Here is a 22,321-nt window from a genome sequence, read left to right as displayed (position 1 = left end):
ACTTATAAATAGTATACAGGATTGACGATAGGTATTAGTGATAATTACATTAATTTTAAAAATCCTTAAGCACAAAAACCACACAATTTCCAACTGACCAAAAGTTGTTGTACCAATATCCAAGAAATATTACTTGTCAAGCAAAATATTATAATGTTATAAATTATTTCATAAATTGTATTTATCTTAAACGTTTAACAAGACCAGTCGGATCCACTTGATGAAAATGATAAAGAATAATAGTTTTGAAAATCGTGTTTTTCAAGAACTGGAAATAATATCAGCACATATATAACACTTTTATCGAAGAAAGAAGCCGTAACGGACATCATTAACTTAACTTACCGTATTTTCTCCAATACAGTGCGCACTTTTTTCTCCAAATATCTGCAGAAAAGTGACTGCACATTATATTTGCGCACTTTTAGCTTTGTTAGGCATTTTACTAGAAACTACCCCAGCAAGTCATTAAAGCATCAGTAAAGGTTTCAGAAAAATATTACATATCCAATGCAATGGATGATGAACCAGAACAGGATGAAGTAAAGGATGATGACATGATATAAGAACCAGAACAGGATGAAGTAAAGGATGTTGACATGATATAAGAATCAGAAGAGGATGATGAAGTAATGGATGATGACATGATATAAGAATCAGGACAGGATAAAGTACAGGTTCAATGAAAGCAATCAGATGAATTCGATTGTAGCGATAATTCTACTGATGATAAAGATTTATGTGAAGAGGAAGGATTAGGTTAAAGTATTACCAGATATAAACTTTTCAATAATTTTTGTAAAATCAACACTTTAAACAATTTCAATGAAATATTTCCAAAAAATATTTTATTCCGTGATAGTTTTTTACTGTATTTAAAATCTATTCAATACATTTTCTAGAGCTGATACGTAAACAAAAAACAAAATTTCTTCAATTTAACCTTTCAATACTGGGCTCACATTATATTCGAGCAGATACGGAATCTTCCTCCATGTAATAACTTTATTACAGTTTCGTCTAGTTTTGAAATACTTTGAAAAATGTCATTTTACATTTTTAGGTCACTAAAGTAATAGCTTGCTAGAAGTCATAATTAAACATTGTAAATTTTTTTCGGTGTATTATAAAACCATTATAATAACTGTTATGCCAACTACTGAAAAATCTGTTTGCCTCTAATAACACTATGTAACAAAATTTTTACTTTTTCTTGTTCCTTGGCAGAAAGTGTTATTTCCCAATTGTTTATGCCTAAAGTAAATGGAAAAGACCTATATTTTTCTTCAAACTTTGCCTTTGTGACCTGAGTAATGAAATTTTCAAGATTACCAATTTTCCAGAACATTACAGGTAGATTCAGTAATGAGTAGCTGATAGAGAATTTTCTCGAACTTATAAGAATTTTCAAGAACTTTCTAGAATGTTGTAGAAGCCTCAAAGCTGTGCTGCTCCATAACGGGAATAACTATCCGTCTCTTCCCCTGCCTCATTCGGTGCATCTCAAAGAAGAATACAACAGCGTCAAGACCTTGCTAGAAACTTTGAAGTATGATAAGTATGACTGGGAAGTTATCGAAAACTTCAAAATGGTGGCATTCCTAATGGGTCTCCAAGGAGGCTTTATTAAGCTTTTCTGTTATCTTTGCCTTTAGGACAGCAGGGACACCGCAGCGCACTACAACAGGAAGCATTGGCCACAACGGACCGAGTTATTTGTGGGGAGGCACAATGTCAAGCGTAAGCCACTAGTGGACCTCCAGGGGATGTTGTTTCCACCGTTGCACATAAAATTGGGTTTCATGAAACAGTTTGTCACAGCTCTTGATATGGAGTCTGCAGCCTTCAAGTACCTTCGAAACTTCTTCCCTAAGCTGTCTGAGGCAAAGGTCAAAGCTGGTGTCTTCGTTGGTCCACAAATAAAGAAGATCCTAGAGTGCACACAATTCACCAACAAGCTCAGTAGGAAGGAAAGAATAGGTTGGGGCAGCTTTGTCGCAGTGGCTTGGGGCTTCTTGGGCAATCACAAGGCTGAAAATTATGTGGAACTGGTTGAGGCTATGGTGAAGAACTACGGCAAAATGGGCTGCAAGATGTCCCTGAAAGTCCATATTCTTGGCATTCGTTTTGATAAATTCAAGGAGAACATGGGAGCATACTCAGAGAAGCAAGGCGAGAGCTTCCACCAATATATACTGGACTTTGAACGCCGCTACCGAAAATCGTATAACGAAAACATGATGAGAGACTATATCTGGGGCTGATTCGTGAAACTGATTTACAGTCACAAATCTCGAAAAACTACTCACATCTAAGCATTTTTGTTCATTTTTGTGTAACTTTAGTATAAATACATGTAAATCTTGATTCATATGTTGTTTTATTCAGACCTTATGTAAATGTAAATGTGCAAATTTGCCTGCTTTTACATAGAAAATAGGTTAATTTCTAAATTTCATTATTCAGATCACAAAACCAAAGTTTGAAGGGAATATTGTCCATTTTCTGTACTTTTACAACATTAACAATTAAGAAATAACACGTACTATCCAGGAACATAATTTGTGTTACATAGTACAATTACTATAGGTGTTACCACTTGTAAGTCTGGAATATTATGACGTAAATTCATATTTTTGTCACAGTTTTACACAAAATTAACATTTTGCTATATTTTGTTATGTTGGCAATAATAAGTAAATATATTTCATATTTTATCAGGAAATGTTAGATAATTGTGTGAAGTGAAATAGTAATTGTTAGATAGGAGAGTCTAAACATTATCACAAAAACAAGGATTTTCAGGTTTTGGAAAATCACTAACTGGAGATTTTAACATTATTTTTATCAATATCTCGAGTTCTTTAACTCGCAAGTCACACTGGAAATAATGCCAGTGTTATTTAATAGCACATGTTTAACAAACAGTAAAATAACTAAAAGAAAGGTCTAGTTACTTTTCGAAACGAAAAGTGTAACATGATATGGGCACGTTGACTGAGTGCCAACGTTATTAAGAAATATTGACAGTATATTAATTTTATAACTTGTTTCAGATTATTGTACAATACTTGTGAACAGTACTTGAATATGGCATATAGGTTAACACAGGACCGACAACCCTTGACGTTCTTAACCAATATTACCCACACAGAAGAGATTAAAGTGGGGTACAATTAACTTATAAACAAACTTGCATTTTTATGATAAAGCATGATCATTAAATTAAATGATCAATTCACAATTAATAATTTTTGTGGTTTGGTTTGGTTTTTTTGGAATTTCGCACAAAGCTACTCGAGGGCTATCTGTGCTAGCCGTCCCTAATTTAGCAATGTAAGACGAGAGGGAAAGCAGCTAGTCATCACCACCCATCGCCAACTCTTGGGCTACTCTTTTACCAACAAATAGTGGGATTGACCGTCACATTATAACGCCCCCACGGCTGGGAGGGCGAGCATGTTTGGCGCGACTCGGGCGCGAACCCGCGACCCTCAGATTACGAAGCGCACGCCTTAACGCGCTAATAATTTTTGTGTCAAATAGTAATGATTTTGCGTTTTGAGTTTACCCAATTGATATGCTCTAAAGTGACGTTTTGTTAGTGGTATATAAAAATTGTGAATCGTTATTACTTTAAAATTATCTTTTCTGTAAGGCTACAATGGAGTTAATATGTAGTTATTATTAAAAAAACCTTCTATAACTGAACATGAATGTTATAGCTGTTTAGTGAAATATATAAGACCTCACGAATAGATCACATACTGTGCAACGTAAATAATAAAGAATAAGTAAGATAAGTTATTAAAATGAGTTTTGATTTTGTACAGTTAATTTTAACTTCAAGCGATCTACGTGTGAACTTATAATTAAAATCAATATACTTGTCCAAAGGTAATATGTGACAACTTATTAGCTATTGCAGCGTAGGAACATGAAAGAGAGCGTATTCAAAAATGAAAACATAATGTTAAATGTATAAAGTTATTATAATTTACTCTGTCAAAACCTTTGATATAAAATATCAATTTACGCCAGTGTCATCAAAAGATAATTTAAATGGGTTATTATATTAGTAGTTGTTGTTGTTTTGAATTAAGCACAAAGCTACACACTGAGGTATCTGTACTCTGCCCACCACGAGTATCGAAACCCGGTTTTTAGCGTTGTAAGTCCGCAGACGTACTGCTGAGCCACTGAGGGGCTATTATATTAGTAATGAGATTCAAAATATTGTTTAAAATATAAATAGAAACAGTGTTTTAAACATCTTCGGTCTCACATAGCTCTTGAGAAACGAAACTAAGTTATCATAAAAAACATCTTACCATATAATTGACATCTCTGTAATATAAATGCTTTGATATTTTGTAAGGGCTGGAATTGGAACATTCATGCTTCTTTGATTTACTAGCTTTGTACTGGTGAAGTACTTACCTTTTTTGATAATTGTTTTGCAAATTGATTTTCAACTTTAATATATAACAATCCTTATCCAAACATTTAATTAATTAACATTGCGACTTGTGTCTCATATTATTTTTTTCGTGTAAAGAAACTTAAGCATTAGATTTTATACATTTAAACTATCTTTCTTTGTCTCTTCTTCCTAGAAACGTAGGTGGCTGACTAGATACAGTTTCAAGGATTAACGCGTATTTTACACTAAATCTCGTGTAAAGAAACTTAAGCATTAGATTTTATACATTTAAACTATCTTTCTTTGTCTCTTCTTCCTAGAAACGTAGGTGGCTGACTAGATACAGTTTCAAGGATTAACGCGTATTTTACACTAAATCTCTCTTTCGCGCCTTTCATACCTCTGGATTCCTCGAAAGTTCAATCGATTATCTTAGCGAAAATGTCAGGTATCTAGGCGGTGATTACTGTTTATGCCAGTATATGTGTGTATGTTGCTAAATCACATATATATTTTTATAGCGATATCCTGTATAATATTTGAGTTTTTTTGCGGTGACCTTAATGTATCTTCTCAAGCTTACACAAAGTCATCGATTATTATTCAAACCTTATAAAGCTACAATAGTGAAAACCTATCCATATTATATTTACCATTCAATAAAAATGTGATAAAATAGAATTTTTGGAATTATTAATTTTTTAGTTATATTTTATAGAATTATAGTATTTTTGTGCGAATGATTAAGCTGTGGGGGAACCACACTTTATAAAATTGTTTGTTGTTATGCCCAAAGGGCTATCTGTACGCTGCCTACCACGGGTATCGAAACCCATTTTCAAGTAGTATAATTCCACCAGGAAAGCACTTTATAAGGAAATAAGTTTTCATCTATTGCAACAGAACACGTTTTAACTTCATCAACTGTTTCCTTAGACTTTTGGACTAAGATGTATATTAAACTGAACCATGTTTGTACATTTTCAAATATCAATTTTAATTGGTTTATTTTAGATCTTTGAATTTTGCTTTATGGCCGATAATATGGACCTATTGTTTTCAAAATTGACAACTGTTATGAGTATTCAGTTTTGGTAGACAAGTTTTGATGAAATTATTAAGCTATTAAAAGACAAAAGCTATATCGCAGTGACCTTTCAACATTTTTTTTTTTTTTGATAGAACAATCGAACACTATTGGTTCCTTGGATGTGTTCTCTGTCAATAACCACCTTAATGGACGTCATAATGTGTTTCTACATGTTTACTCAAGCGGTAAGTGTAGATAAATAAGGTTTTAACCATTTCTGTTACATCGGAATAAAATGCAATGAAAGATTTATCATAACTATATTTTGCTGTACTTCTGCAATAGAAATGTCAATCACAAATATGTCTACTTGGAAGTGTAACGAAAAAACATTGTAACTCTAGAGAAAAACTTAAATATGCTGAGCGACCTCAGTGTTGGAAAAAAAAAAGAAAGAAAATTAAAAGCAAGAATCCGTAATTTATTGGTAGTCATGTTAGTATTGTTATTGTAATTCTTTAAATTCTGGGGTTCTAGGATAATATAAAATAATTCTAATCGCAGACAAAGAAATCTATTTGCTTTAAGTGTAATATTACTTAAGCCTTTATTAAATACACTTTGTTTTGTTATTATGCTCAAAGCTACACAGAAGGCTTTCTGTGCTCTGCCCACCACAGGTATCGAAACCCAGTTTCTAGCAGTATAAGTCCGTACACGTGCTACTGTGTCACTTAGGGGCAATAAATAAGGCCTATGTTCGATGAAGATATAAATGCGTGTGGTTTTTGTTTTATTTCAGTTAGGTTTAACTCCACCGTATTTAATTCTCTCAATAAATAAACTTATGTTTATTTACGTTCTCGCTTTGAACTTAAACAAAAAAAACAACATTGATACGTTTTAAATACATGGTGCACAATATTATTTTTACTATAGTATATTTACGTTCGTCTTCGTTGAAATTAAGAGCGCTAGCAGGCATATTTAGATAGTAAGATGCTTGCACATTTTCAGGAGAGACCAAAACATAATACTATTATAATATAGTATAGAGGTCTAAAGTGAACACGCCGTTATAATCATTATTAAACAAACGACAACACAATTTATTCACAAGGCATGGTCAGGTGATTATGACGCTCGACTCCCAATAAGAGAATTGTGGGTTCTAATCTCTGTCACACCAAACATGCTTGTCCATTCAGCTGCGGGTGTGTACGGTAAAAGAGTAGCCCAAGGGGTTGGCGATTATGACTAGGTGCTTTACTCTAGTTCTACACTGCTGAATTTGGAACGGTTAGCGCAGATATCCCTCATGTAGCTTTGCGCGAAATTAAAATCAATAAATAAACAAGTTATTCATAACAACAACACTAATGTAAATTCAACATTTAACAAAACACCGTTAATAGACAAGTACCTGGCCAGGACTTTACACTAATCTTAATAAACATCTAATCATAAATGTTAATAAAACAATAAAAATTAAATCAGGAAAAAGAACTATAAATATAAAAACCTATTTGCAAAAGAGTAAAAAAACTACTAAAATAAATACAGCATATTAAGTTTTTAAACAATACGCTCCAATAAGTATCGGCCCGGCATGGCCAAGCGTGTTAAGGCGTGCGACTCGTAATCTGAAGATCGCGGGTTTGCATCACCGTCGCACCAAATACGCTCGCCTTGTCAGTGGTGGTGGCGTTATAATGTGACGGTCAATTCCACTATTCATTAGCAAAAGAGAAGCCACAGAGTTGGCGGTGGGTGGCAATGACTAGCTGTCTTCCGTTTAGTCTTACACTGCTAAATTACCGATGCTTCACTAAAAGATAGAGAGAGTGTCATGAAATACTTATTGGTTGGTTTGTTTGTTTTAGAATTTCGCGCAAAGCTACACGAGGACTATCTGCGTTAGCCGTTCCTAATTTAGCAATATAAGACTAGAGGAAAGGTAACTAATCATCATAATCCACCGCTAACTCTTGAGCTACTCTCTCACTAACGAATAGTGGGATTGACCGTCATATTACAACGCCCCACGGCTGAAAGAGCGAGCATGTTTGGCGTGATAGGGATTCGAACCCGTGACCCTCGGATTACGAGTCGATGAAGCATCGGCTAGAGTATTTATTCAAAGAGCACAAATTTCTGTGATCATAAATTTACACACTCGTCTGCAACATTAATAGTATTTGTGCGTCAACGCTAGGGCAACTGTTGTTAGTTGCTTAAAATACAAATTATTATGTAGAAGGTGAGTTAGCGTTTTAATGCAACAAAGAGTTGGTGGATAAGCTAAACGATAGAAGGAAGTAATAAGTGGACAGTAAACACAACCGTAACCATAAAAAAAAGAATAGAATTTGCTCTCTTGCAATACCAGCTGGAGATATTGGACAGATGAAATAAGAACTCGTTGGTAACTAAGGGTAGGAAATTGTGTTTATATTTCTGTCTTCTTAACATAATAAACATTAAAAATGCAATAAAAATACACAAAAGTTCCAGTACTGAAAATAAAGACATGCTGTTTTCAAGAATTCTATCAATATAAAATTAGATGAGGGTCTTACCCCCTCATGTCATCTTGTATCAACATAGAATCAATTCGCTCTCCGTAAACTGTCGATAAAAGGTTCAGTTTCAAACCAGATAGAAAACTCAGTACTGTTTGTTGTTGTTTTGAATTAAGCACAAAGCTACACAATAGGTTACTTGTGCACTGCCCACCACTGATATAAAAACTCGGTTTTTAGCGTTGTAAGTCCGCAGACATATCGCTGAGCCACTGGAGGGGGCCAGTATTTTTTGTAAAACTCTTATATATAAACCTTTATTTGATATACATATTTATAACAACAGTTATTATAAATTTATTGTTTTTTTGTACATTAAAATATATTTGTGTTGAGAAAAAAATTCTGTGTATCAAGTTTGTTGGTAAATATCATAAATTTGATATATACTGACATTCAATTAACTTCTAAATTAAAATTTCCGGGTATTTGAAATCGTAATACGTAACGTACGTGATGCAATAAATCGGAGACTGATCCCAGATAAATTATATTACGTAACAATTGTCCTCGTAAAAATACTAACGTCCGAAGTTAATTCACTGAAGTTAAATCATTTGTAATGTTTGAAATCTATAAATGTTCCTGGTCAAATATCTGTTTCTCTGAAAACTATCTCTTGGTGCGTCGATTTATAAACTTCAGGCAAGGTTCTCCAAAGTTCAGTTGGCAACAATGTGAAACATATACTGTTGATTCTTACACCCGAGAATCATCTACAAATTTAGAGAAGAGGCTGTATTTTCGCAATACACATTTAAACTATAAGTTATATGCATTTCTAAATATATATTAAACTGAAACAAACATATTTATTAAAATAAATATATGATAGTAAATCCGTTACATAAGGAATAGATACATGTAGATATTGGCGTTTATTCATATAGATTAATCATCTATGCAACTAATACGACGTTATTCGGTTATAAACATCCAATCTGCGATATAGGAAAGTTTAAGATTTAAGTGTCAACGACTATTTAGGATAGAATATCAGGATTTAATACTTATAAAAACAACTAGAAATAAAGAGTTTACAGTAACATACTGAAAAACATATGCGATTTATCAGATAATTCTATTAACCTGTCATCAAATTATTGATATAAGAGAAAAGTACGCACGTAAGTATTCATTCATAAGCAAGTTTCTTCTGTCTTGAATACTGCATGAATTGTTCTTAGAGTGACATTGCATAAGAAAATAGACTGTCTCATGAAAAGTAAATCATAGGAAACCACTGTTTTTAAACAAGTTAATCAGGTAGTATACTGCATAATTTGATATCATATCAGCACTATGACTTTAGTTTATGCTGGTTTCGCTACATATTCCTCGCTTTACTTCATATTCCATATTCACGTATCCTTTTCTACTTAATAACTGAACAGACCAGAATATATATATTCCTAACGAGAATAAATTATGCGTTGAGATCGTTTTTAAAACAACAAATATGCACATATGTTTTTCATGTGCTAGTTTCATACGATTACTTACGTTGCAAATATGAAACTGTAACAGGATAATGTACCAGCATGTTTTTTTTCTTTTTACCCAAAGATATTTTTAATGGTTTTAGAGTTATCGCTAATAATTTCCAAATACAAATTCTGTTGTTTATTTGTTAGTGTACTCTTCTTGTCATTCTATAATTAATAAATTATATTTATACTTTCAATAATCTCGTTCATTACACGTTATTAATATTTCAAAAGTAAATGTTTTAAAATATGAAATGTTGAGGAACATAGTGGTTTGTAAGTTAAAAATCACTGTTTGTAACATTTTTTAGTTTCATATCCCAAACGCTACAGAAAATTGGAAATTTCTCCAATTTCATTATCATTTTATACCCCACGTTTAGACATGAATTCGAAAATAAAATAGTCATTGTATACCGTCGATTAGTTGCTAGTTACCATAGGTAAGCTTATGGTAACTGAGCCAGCCAGCTATTCGTGTGTGTGTGTTTATCTTATAGCAAAGCCACATGAGGCTACCTGTTGAGTCCACCGAGGAAATCGAACCCCCTGATTTTAGCATTGTAAACACGTAGATTTACTGCTGTACTAGCTAGATATCGAACTGTTCGTGATGGAAGTCAAAAGTCCATTAAAAACAGGGATATTTCTTTTTCAGGGCTTTGTTCTTTTTTCTGTGCTATTTCGAAAAAGCAACCTAAAGATAAATTGCCCATGTATTCTTTTGGACAGTTTCCAGTTGCTATTTCAAAAATAATGGTATTCAAACCATCTAGCTCTGAGCGGCAGATGCTAACAGATCTAACACACACATGCACGCACACACATATATAGTAAGATTCATCAACTCCAGTTTGAAATACACAGTTTTTCCAGTCTGAGTCTCTGTACTAGAACTCCTCAATAAAGGTGCCGAACCGAAACAATGGGTTGTAAAATATCGTTTTTCTTGAAGTCTAAGGCCTGGCATGGCCAAGCGCGTAAGGCGTGCGACTCGTAATCCGAGGGTCGCGGGTTCGCGCCCGCGTCGCGCTAAACATGCTCGCCCTCCCAGCCGTGGGGGCGTATAATGTGACGGTCAATCCCACTATTCGTTGGCAAAAGAGTAGCCCAAGAGTTGGCGGTGGGTGGTGATGACTAGCTGCCTTCCCTCTAGTCTTACACTGCTAAATTAGGGACGGCTAGCACAGATAGCCCTCGAGTAGCTTTGTGCGAAATTCCAAAAACAAAACAAACAAAACTTGAAGTCTAAGGTATTATACTAATTTGATCAAGTTCAAAAACACTTTAGTTTGCATTAAGACAGCTAATCAAAACGAAATATTACATAACTTTATAGTATAAAAAAAATCGTCTGTCACCTCGTATGATGTTAAAGTAAGACAAAATAATCAGTTTGATAATTTTATATTTTAAAGTTTACTGTCGTTTAAAGTTGCGAATTTAGATTGAGTAACATATCGCACAAAATAACCAAATGATAGGGTTGAGAGCACAATGAAGTTTTATATAACCTTATTTACAGAATATGGCTTAACTCTTTTCTTTTCCTTTCCAGATCTACACATACTTTATGATCTATCATTTCGGATATGGCGTATGTTTAGTTTTGATTTTTCAGCTCAAAGCACAAGTTGTGAATGTTGTATATAGTGGAAAAACATAATAACTTAAAGCTTTCTTTGACACCACAAGTAAAAACAGATTGAGGATACATAAGCTCTACACAAAATAATTCTCCACACAACTGCATAAATTACTTGAACGTGCTCTTCTGGATTTTTATTTTATTAAAGCACCATACATCGTGAACTTCGATGATAAACATAACCAAAAATCGAAATTTAAAGATAAAAGAGAAAATAAGGTTAGAACATGAAATAATAATGTATGGGTCAAAGTTAAAATAGAAGAAAGGGTAGTAAAATCCGAATTTCCTTCAAAAAATCATATTTTTAAATATTAAATTTTCGCTTAATAAATTCGGTATCAGATATTAATATTTTAAAAATATATATCACTATAAAAATATAAACATTTTTTTACACTTTAAAGACATTACGTATGTTAAAATAACTGAAGACGTATTACTTCAGAAAATAATGGAAATTTATTTTCGCATAATTTATAAATCACAAAGTCTTTAGTTTGTCTGCAATAACTAAAAATATGCTTCAACAATATAATTCTCTTCAATGCGTTAATTGAAATTAGTAGCTTTTGGGTTTTTTTTAACTGTAGTTCAGCGTATTTTCAGGTTTCTTGTGTAGCTTGGATGTTTACAAAAACACACAAAAAACAAGAAGTTTATTAACATCACACCAATAAATATGTCTTTTTAGGCATGAAAAACCTGGTAGTGTGTGTTTTCTTATAGCAAAGCCACATTGGGCTATCTGTTGAGCCCGCCGGAGGGAATCGAACCCCTCATTGTAGCGTTGTAAATCCGAAGACATGCCATTGTACTAGCGGGGGGGTAAAGAGGGTAGTATTGAATAATAATGTGAATTAATAAGAATTTAATACTTTCTAATAAAGTCTAAATAACAAAATACTAGAATATCAGAACATGTGCTTTGTGGCCTAACTGCTATAGTAAAGAAACAAAGTGGTATCCAAACAGTTTATATTAGTCGTTTGCTATCAAATGATTCACATCTGATGAATTCAGTGTGTTAGACCGACATTTTGACTGTAAAGTAAACTTACTGCACAATAAGGCTATACCTATAACGGTGACAGTTGTTATTACAACACCCGTGATAATTGACAGAAACAGATAACGCTTAGTGATAGCTATCATTGATTGTTAGGAAGATAAACAATCAAATATTTATCCAGCCAAAGAACCAACTTTTATTCCTTTTCGATTTACGAAAGACAAAATTAACAACTGTTTATTATCATTCAGTATTTACTACAATAAAGACCCCTGTAAAGGAACAAGTTTGAATCTGGTGTTAAAAATAATCCAAATATGTTCACGACTATCAAACTCGATATCCATTACTCCCATTGATTCTAGAGCGTTTTTTCTGTTTTTATCTTTCTTATAAATAAATATATTAGTTCAAAGGATTATGCGGAAGATGCAAGATTGAGATTTAATGTAAAATTAAATTAGTAAGGATTAACTTGAAACTGGATCTCTTTTAACTGTTTTATTATTTTTTACCTCAAGTCATACAGAGGTAAAGTTATCGAGCTTGACAAGCAGATAAAATACGTATTTCAGTATAATACGGTTCTATCTAAACTCTAAGAGTGAATACAGAGTTTCAGGACGCGTGATATTTCACACTTCAATGCTTTTGGAGATCGAAAGATTGTTCTGTTTATAAGTGAATTAGTATTTCAACAAACTGATTTGTTTATGAAAATTGTCGATCTCTTTTATTACTGTCTAATAGTTACAAAAATCTAACCTAACTTTTATCAACTTGATGACTAAAAACTGTTTAAGTCACATGAAGTTTAATGAAGTCACATTAAAGACGAATTACGTATACAGGTTCAGATGAGTTGATTTATTAAGCTATGAACATCTCCAATCGCATGTAGCTTGACTACAAGTTATACAGCAAATAGATGGCCTTCAAGTAAAAAATATATTTACACTGGAAAGTTATTTTTACTTTTTTATTCACTTTCGTGCAATCTGTCTCAAACGGAGTGTTTTAAATTAACAATTGGAGCAGTTCTAATGTCCGTGATTATATTTAAAGCAGTCAACGCATAAACATGTATGCATTTTGTTACGTACTATAATTCATCTCGGAATAGTCTTCAATTTATTTTGTTGTGTATTACGATTTCAAATAGCCTGAAACTGAGTTAAATTGTAATTTGAACTTAGAAGTTAATTAAATGTCGAGATGTATAAAACTGATGACATTTGCGAACGTGATTGATACACATAATTTTCTATCTTAATACAAATACATTTTAATATGTAAGCAATAATACAATAACGGCTATTACAAATAATGATTTATTAACAAAAGATTTACAATACAAATAATATTGAGTATTTTATCCGATCTGGAACATTCTTGATATGTTATGAAATGTTCACGGTGAGTGAATTAATTTCTAGTTGATATAGATACAATTCACTTAACTGGAAGACAGCTAGCTATTGGCTGATCACGCATGAGTTGTTTTTTTGTTTTTTTTTACCACTGAAATTATATACTGTATTAGTAAAAGTACTATCGTCCGATGTTAATCCGCTGAAGTTAAGTGGTTCGTAATGTTCGAAATATGTAAATGTTCCTGGTCAAATGTTCGTAATTTCTCGATTAATAAACGTTAATCATAGTTATAGCTTTTGAGGTTTATAATTCCAACTGTAACAAACCAACAATATAAACTGATTTCCGCGTATTGAGATGGCTACCTTTTATAATCTTTAGGCAATATTCTAAGAATTAGAATTGTTGATTCTTACACTCGAGAATCTTCTACAAATTAAGTGAATAGGCGGGCGGGAATTTCGCAATACAGATTTAATAGTAAAAGTTACATGCATTTCAAAATACATATATATTACCTAAAACAAACATCGATATTAGAATATATAACAGTAAAACCGTCACAAGTTAAATAAAATATACATGATTTTTATGCTTTTATATATTTATACTTCTCGTGTATTTTATCTATTGAGTTGAGTTTTGACAGCCAATTTGCAAATAATCTTGTTAATTAACACTTGTTTTCTTTTTACATCGACGAAACTTAGCTTTCGTTTGAGAAATCAGCTTTATAGCTTTAATTTTTGATATGTATATATAAATACACGATGTACTGTAGTTTATGATTAATAAAGAACGTTGTTTATTCTCGTAGCGTTATTTATGATTATCCACACATAAATAGTCATATAAGCTTTAACGACATTACAGTCTGAAACTCCAACGTTTATTAGTATACGAATTAGCATGTAAATGTGTCAAGAAACGTAAGTGCATCCAATTAAGTAAAGCTGCTCTAAAATATTTTTATTATTGAAACATACACTCAATCTTCTCCATCTCAGTTCCGTAGCTACTTTAGTTGTCTTTTTTTATGGTCGCCATCTATTTTAGTATAGTTTCTACATTTAATTCATTTTTCTAAGGTACCAACAAACTAGTAAGTTCAAGATAACATTCATAATCTGATTATGATTTAAGATGCTATTTTCAACTAGTTTGCAACTTCTGCTATAACTTTAATACTTTGAATCTTCTTTCCATTGCTAATTGAATGCTAGATATTTGATGGAAATCTCTAATTGTTAAGTCTTAGTTGAAATATTCTGTATTTACTGTAGAGTACAATGTAGATTTTAAAATGGTTATAGACACTATCAGCAACATTTATATGCTAAATGTATATTTCTTAGCTAAAAAGAGTGATCAAGCTATAATTTTGAAGGACAAAAGAAACTGATGTCATCAGAATGGTTTTTGTTATTTATTTCTCGTATATTATTAAATTTTCTAAGGCTGAAAGCACGAGATTTTAAGATAGATAAACATTGTTGTTAAAGTAGTTATTTTGAATTAGAAAGTATTTACGGCACAGTAAGTACACGTGTAAGCAACTAAACTTTTCCTTATTTCATGTAACATTTACTTTAGTAAATAACGTTACTGCCTTCACAAATTCTCAGTCTTCATTTGAACTTGATATTCTGCTGTAACAAATTATATTAGAAGTTGAATGAAGCTAATATTAATGTTGAAAGGAGAAGCGAATGACAGTTTTAGTGTAATTAAATTACGTTAAAGTTATAAATTAAATTATAATTGAACGCGACACTGTAAATTGCTTATGTTTCAAGTCCATTATCTACGATTTTCTGCTGAGAGTAATAATAGTGTTTAACACAATTAAACTGTAGAACCTTTTTTTTCAGAGTTACAACCCTATACTTGGAGTTGTTTTTATCATCGATGTGTTCATATGTTCATTAAACGTGAGTTTTGTATTTTCATGGTTGTTTTGAACAGTTCTGTGTTCTCTATTTATTTTATTTATGTGGTTATGATAAGTTAGAGATGAAACTCTGTAGAATGGACGGCAACTACCTGTTGTGGAGACACAAGTGTAAAGGACGACGTTTCGAAAATCTTCCGCCTTTCGTCTTCAAGTAAGTGTGTGTATGTATGTATTGTCGGTCTTTTATAGTGTCCTGGTGGGGTGGGGAGAGCGTGTCATGATTGGTTGGATTATCACTGTTTCTGATTGGAGGAGATATTTCCTGTAGATTCAACCAATGGCAACTACAGGTTACTCACCTCTAATCCGAAATCTCTTTTTAGTGAAGGTTTAATAGTGTTAATATAAAATGATTCTTTGATATTTCTTGTCTTCCAGAATTTGTCTGTGTCGATGATTCTAGTTTTCTCCCAGTTTATTCTGTGTCCAAAACGTGGCGTGCTCTGCAATGGCTGAATTTTGTATTTTCATAAGTCTTCTGCTATCTTTATGTTCTTTTATTCTTGTCGTGAGTTTTCTTCTCATTTCTCCAATGTATGTATCGTTGAAGGAACACGGAATTTCATAGATGACGTTTAAGAGATTCTCTTTGGTAAGTCGCTGTTTGTTTTTTGCCAGAATGGATATTAAGGTATTGTAGGATTTCCACAATGTGGACTTCTGTGTTGAATTTCTTAGCTATGCATTTAAGTTTTTTACTGAAATGTTGTAAGCATGGTGGATAAATGGTGGTAGTAGTAGTGACTTTCTGGTCTTTTCTTTCTGTCGTGTTCTTCTTCAAGGAGTTTTGATCAAGGAGGAGGTGTAACCATTCTGTTTAAACTCTCTACGATCTTTTGGCATTCTGCTTCGATGGATGTCTTATCACAAATGCTTTCTGCTCTCTTGTTTAAGCAATGGATAATACCACGTTTTATCGAAGTTGGATGATAGGACTGGAAGTGTAGATATCTGTTGTTTTTTTTCACAAAAGAATCCACTTCACTATGGAAATAGAGGAGCAAAACAAGCTACCGTTTCTTGACATACTCATCAGCAAACAAGCAAGACAAATAATCACAACTGCACACAGAAAACCCATCTACACGAACAGATTTTTGATAGATTTTTCGGCGCCCAGGCCGTGAAAGTGGGATTTCTCGGGGTACTCCCGTTTCCTCCCACACCTAAATCTCTGGCACTGGATCTCTAGATCCCAGCCAAGGCAACATTCTTGCCTGGTCCTGAAAAGAGCTGTTTAAGTTAATCTTAAGTCAATATTTAGTAATCGCCAGCGGTCAGGTTATTCTGACCACGGGCTCTGGCCCAGCTTACTTCCCTTATGTCACTCTTGTCCAGGTCTCCCTTCTCTCGCGTCACTTTCATATCCCCCACCTCACTTCTTCATCTTAAATAAGTTAAAACAAAATAAAGGTAAACTTCAGCGTAAAGTTCAATAATCTTTCACGAGAGGGGAGAATTCTTCAGACTTCTCTCTCTCTAAACTAAACCCCTGCCAAGTTCGTTTGCGTTTGCGTTTATGCACACACTGATCTGAAGACGAAAGGCGGATTTTCAAAACGTCGTTCTATACACTTAATTCTTCACAACAGGCACTTGGCGTCCATTCTACAAAGTTTCATCATGAATACTCTGCCTAAACAATCCATCAAAGAATAAGTTAGAGTTTTTGATGAGCTTAGCTAAGCATTTGCTTATACATTTTTACTATGTACAAGTATAGTATTAAGATAATCAAACTGTGTAAGTCTAAGTTAACAACTTAATTATCGCAAATCAACTTTTTCATAAACTACTGGATATTTTAAACATTTTGTACCCAAATTATGATGTGACTGTCATATGAGTTTACTCATCCAGACAGTAACTCTTTTTAAAAATAAGAAAATAATAAATTAGCAAAAAACTTTCTCTCAGTCTGCTGCAATATTATAAAATGTATTTGTTAGTCGTTAGTCACTCAAAAACATTTTGCTTGTTCGTTGAATTTCGCAAAAAGCTGCTTGAGAGCTATCTGTGCTAACTGTCCTTACTTATGAAGTGATAGCTAATCAATACCATACACCACTGTTTCTTGAGATACCTATTGTTCAGTGAATAAAGAGATCGATCATCATATTATAATGCCACTACGGATAATAAGGGGAGTCGATATCGTAGCAAGCAGATTGACGAGTCAAGAGCCCTAACCATCAGATCATGTCAAGAGAAAAAAATAAATCTGTTCTTAAACTAAGTTTTTTTTTAGAGGTGATCTGATATTATTTCTTCAAAACATAAATTGATTTATTTCAAAACTTTTTCAATGTTAAGTTTGTTTGAATAAATAAAGTTTTCTAAGACATTACTGATTATTAAAACGTTTAAAAACATCCTGTGAATGTGTCTTAAGTAAATAGACTAAAACACTATGACACATTGATGCTGTACATCATTAAAAAGGTGTACATGCCGACCACAATAACTATTACATCCAAGCATCAAAATAATACATAAAAGTTCATAATGTTCTCCAAAATAATACAATATATTTCAGAACTCAGTTTTTAAATAAGAGGATAAATTAGTGTTGTTATACAGAAATTGATAAATGAAGATTTATTTGTTTGTAATTAAGCACAAACCTACACAGTTAGCCCATCGAAATCCGTATTCTAGAGTTATAAGTCCGTAGATATACAGCTGTGCCACTAGAAAGACAATAAAGCAAAATAAATCTATAAATTACTAAATCTCTTATATAACAATTTTACAAAATATTTCCCGAGAATTACTTATTTCAGTCTTTAATAAAATATTGAACAATCAAATAATTTTCTTATACTAATTAATTAACTACATAACTTATTTGATTTCAGGTTTATTGTCTGCTTTGTGTATCTTCTCGATATCAGGATCTTTCCTTAGAACTTCACAATTCAAAATTTCAAGAAGAGCAGGTAAGTAACATACTTAAGAGGTGTATTATGTATGTATGTATTTATTGTTGTTTATACTTTAAAAATGATATCTTAGAAACAAAAATACGACAAATAACATATAGTTTTACCACTTATTATACAATACCTATTTCTGTACAGCAGGTGTTTTATAAAAAATATGTACTGTATGATTAGAGTAAAAAAATACTATTTTATTCTCTTTGTGCTACATAAACGTGCTTAATTACGTAATTGTTGCATTAAGGAGGTATTTCACTATTTACGTTAGTTAACTCTACCTAACAACTTATTGCGACTTTTGCTTATTTTGAATTTCGCGTAAAGCTACATGAGGGTTATCTAGTGTAAGACTCCAAAGAGAAAAGAGTTAGTAATTGCCACTCACCGCCAACGCCAACTGTTGGATTGCTTTGTTTTATCAACGAATAGTGGGATTAACTGTCACATTATATCTACCCCACGACTGAACCATGGTTGGTGTGACGAGGATTCGAACTCGCGACTCTCATATTACGAGTCGAGTGCCTTAACCACTTAGCCATTCCAGGCTGCTGCTGCTACTTTAGTAATAACATATTTGTACTGTTATAACATTTAGTTAAGTGTGTATTGTGTATTTTATACACTCGTGGTGGGCAAAATCTAGCTAGCCCATCGTGTAGCTTTGTGCTTAATTACGAACAATACTCTAACTTCGACAACTGCACTGACATAAAATCTTAATGTCTGAATTAACACACTGAGCTGACTAATTTAAATACATGAGCCAGTGTCAATCTTAAAAAAAAATTAAACAAACGGCAATATTCATGAAATATGAAATGAAAGAATTTTGTTGAATTAAGGTAACTTTACGGACTTTTTTTTATTATCTGTTCCTTTGTATTTTAATTATGCTAGAGGGCTGCCTCTATGCGTCGTCAAGAGTCATCTAAAGTTCTAACCAAGAATGCCCCTTTTAAAAAAAACACTGTTTTAAGAAATGATGGTTCCACTTTGGCGATACGGTTGCTTCCGGGTGGCCAGAGAAAAGGATCAGCATCAGCAAACAACCAGCTACTTCCGGAATTAAGTACCATTTCAGAAGAGCGAAGTCAGATGTATTTCAACCGGAAGTTGAGTTCTGAAGTCAGTTCCTTTGGACCTGATAGTCAAGGTCTTTCACCTTCTGTTGATAAAAGAGCTTTTGCTTTAAGCTCCCCATCTCCGACACACTCTACTGATGGCCATTGTGAAGAAGACTTGGAATGTAGAAATGAATGTTTGGGTTTGTTCACAAAAGATGGTCACTTATGCCCACCGTGTACAGGGAATGGGTCAGTCTACTGCTCCCAGTTCGAGCTTGTTAATCTTTCTATATCTGAGGAGCCTTCTGATACACATTTATAAGGAAGTATTTACAGAAGATCTTCTTCTGCTTGTGAAAAGCAACTGCAGGTTCTAAATTTTAGAGCTTCGCAAAAGATACATTCTGATAATTACTACGTTTATTTGAAATAATACTTTAATTTCATTGCTGTGTTTTTCAAGGGTTTAGAAGGTTCAAAATGAATAGTGTTAGCTGGTTAAAATGTTAGATGTTTCAGATTTATTAAAATGAAGGAAATTCAATCAGTTTCAACCGTGCTTCCGTTCCAAACAGTTGAAAACTAGTTGGAATTACATTGTCTTATTATTTACTGTTCTATAAATGTAAATACTTAACAATATTCTTAACGCTTATGCTCTTGATTAATTGTTGAAAATTATGTATTTTTTATTTTAAGGTATTCAAAACTAATATAAGAAAATTATCATTTCATATCTATCTCTCTAATGAAAACTTTGATATTTTTCATAGTGTAATATGAGTTTGCGTCTGAAAATAAATCTTTAACATTAAAGACGTGATCTCAATGATCATTAAAAACAAATAATAATGAAAGTAAATAAAACTCAAGCTAATTAAAAGTTTCCAAAATTATCTATTTCTGTTTTTCATAATGTTGTAGCTTCATGAGTCTCAGCCATTCACTCAGTTCTGATTCTCAAATCTTCATTAAGGTGAAGAAATTTGCTTCTCTAAAGATTTTTCAGAAATTTCATGAGCCACTACTTTTTGTTAAATGAAGAGATATTTTATTTACTAGTGTTACTTTGAAACGTCCTTAAATATTTCCAAAACTGAGTTGTAGTGTTTTACGTAGAAGACAAACAAAATAAACTTCTTTTTATTTTATGTAGAAACTGTCAAGAATAAAATTGTGAAAGCAACTGTCTTATAAGTTTTGAAATATATTTTTTATTTTCGTTGTATATTAAGTTTCTATAAGTTTGCAGGACTAATTTTTATTTGTCTACATCTCTCTAACATTAAATTCATCCTGTGTGGAGTCAGCGTATAGGAGCCGGTGCACGCCGTAACATACTCAAAAGTAAAATTATAAATATAATATAGTTGAAACAGCTATTATATTACGTTACTTCTTGAAACACACTGTTTAATTTGGGAAAGCTTTAGTAGCGTTTCAGAATTGGTTCTTAGTAGTTCAATAATTAAAAGTAAATTGGTTTGTTAATCAATGCAAAGAAAAATTTGCGGTAAGTTACGAGCAGCAATCGTGTCATTTATCAATGACAGAATTAACGATACTAATAGTTCAAGTACGAAACAAACTTAACGCAACATTAAGCAAAACATCTCAAGAATGTGGTAACTGATAGTGTAAAATATAATTACTAATAAATAAAAGTTGGTGCATCAAAGTTTCTGTGATGTTTAGCGATGATTTGCTGATGTACTTAGACCTTCGACATAACTTTGGGTGTTTCATGGCTTAGATTTCTTCCTAATGGAAATCGTCAGGTGATTCCTTATATTCAATTCTTAATGATTCAGAGATAAAGAAGAAGAATTATTGTCTATTTGGGTTTGACAGTAATATTTTACGGTTGTGTACAAGTTTTCATATTAAGTAGACTTTAAGGTAGTTCGCTAACTTAGCAAACAAATTATCGTACTTAATCTGAATAACATTGATTCGGAATGAAAAACAGCAATTAATCACGTTATGACATACGTTGCACATTACACCTAAACTGACTTGTTATTTGCAACATAATGTTGAATCATAATAAAAAGTAAACAAGAAAATTCGAAAAAAAGAAGTTATCTTGTGTTGCGATAAACACTGACATTTGCATATAAAAGGGAATTTAAAATGTTCGGTAGTGTAGTGTGAAATGTGTTCGAAAAAAGCGAAATAAAACTAAATACGTCGCTATACTTCACATATAACACTTATTCAATGAAATCAAAATTAAATATATTGACTTGAATTTACTGGACTTTTTTTCTGTCATATTTCCCAAACAACTGTGAAATAATATGAAAATATACCGGTCAAGTAGCTAGTTGCAGCGTCTATTGAATTTTCATGTTCGGTCTATTGAAACGGGCGATGAAACAACCCTTTTATTCGTACACTAGATATTTTGGCTTACAGAATGCTTGCAGTGGAGGTTTCCTGAACATGGTGGCTTAATTATGTAGACACTTAGAATTTAAGCTACGTCACATGATTTCTATCAAGATATACAGTTGGCAGACAGAATGTGAGGGCATAGATTGTAACGACATGGTGAGGCTCCAAAATAATTTTTATTATACCGTACTCAACCTCTGTATAACTCATTGTCGTGAGAAAAATAGTTATTTAGGGATATCTTTGCATTTCACAAAACGTTAGCAACATTAAAGTAAAAAAAAAAAAAAACCAGTCTGTTAGGGGAATAAGAAATTCACATGCTACCCCAGACTTTATTATATGTTTTTTCCAGAATTTTTAGTGTTCATGCTATCTAGCTTTACAGTCACATTTATCACCTGT

General features: G+C 32.6%; 1 protein-coding gene across 1 annotated transcript in view; it reads left to right on the top strand.

Moving 5' to 3' along the window:
* The window catches only part of LOC143237431 (uncharacterized), a 61,653-nt gene extending 40,760 nt beyond the window's left edge, over positions 1-20,893 (top strand). Inside the window, exons 4-7 of the mRNA XM_076476669.1 lie at positions 5,606-5,698; positions 15,428-15,487; positions 18,369-18,449; positions 19,353-20,893. Coding sequence (XP_076332784.1) covers positions 5,606-5,698; positions 15,428-15,487; positions 18,369-18,449; positions 19,353-19,841 — 723 coding nt within the window. The 3' untranslated portion in view covers positions 19,842-20,893. The remainder of the gene's footprint in view (positions 1-5,605; positions 5,699-15,427; positions 15,488-18,368; positions 18,450-19,352) is intronic.
* Positions 20,894-22,321: the final 1,428 nt, after the last annotated feature.

The sequence above is a fragment of the Tachypleus tridentatus genome, chromosome 13 (assembly GCF_004210375.1).
Source record: "Tachypleus tridentatus isolate NWPU-2018 chromosome 13, ASM421037v1, whole genome shotgun sequence".
In the NCBI taxonomy this organism is placed as follows: Eukaryota; Metazoa; Arthropoda; class Merostomata; order Xiphosura; family Limulidae; genus Tachypleus; species Tachypleus tridentatus.
This window is presented reverse-complemented; position numbering and strand designations above follow the sequence as displayed.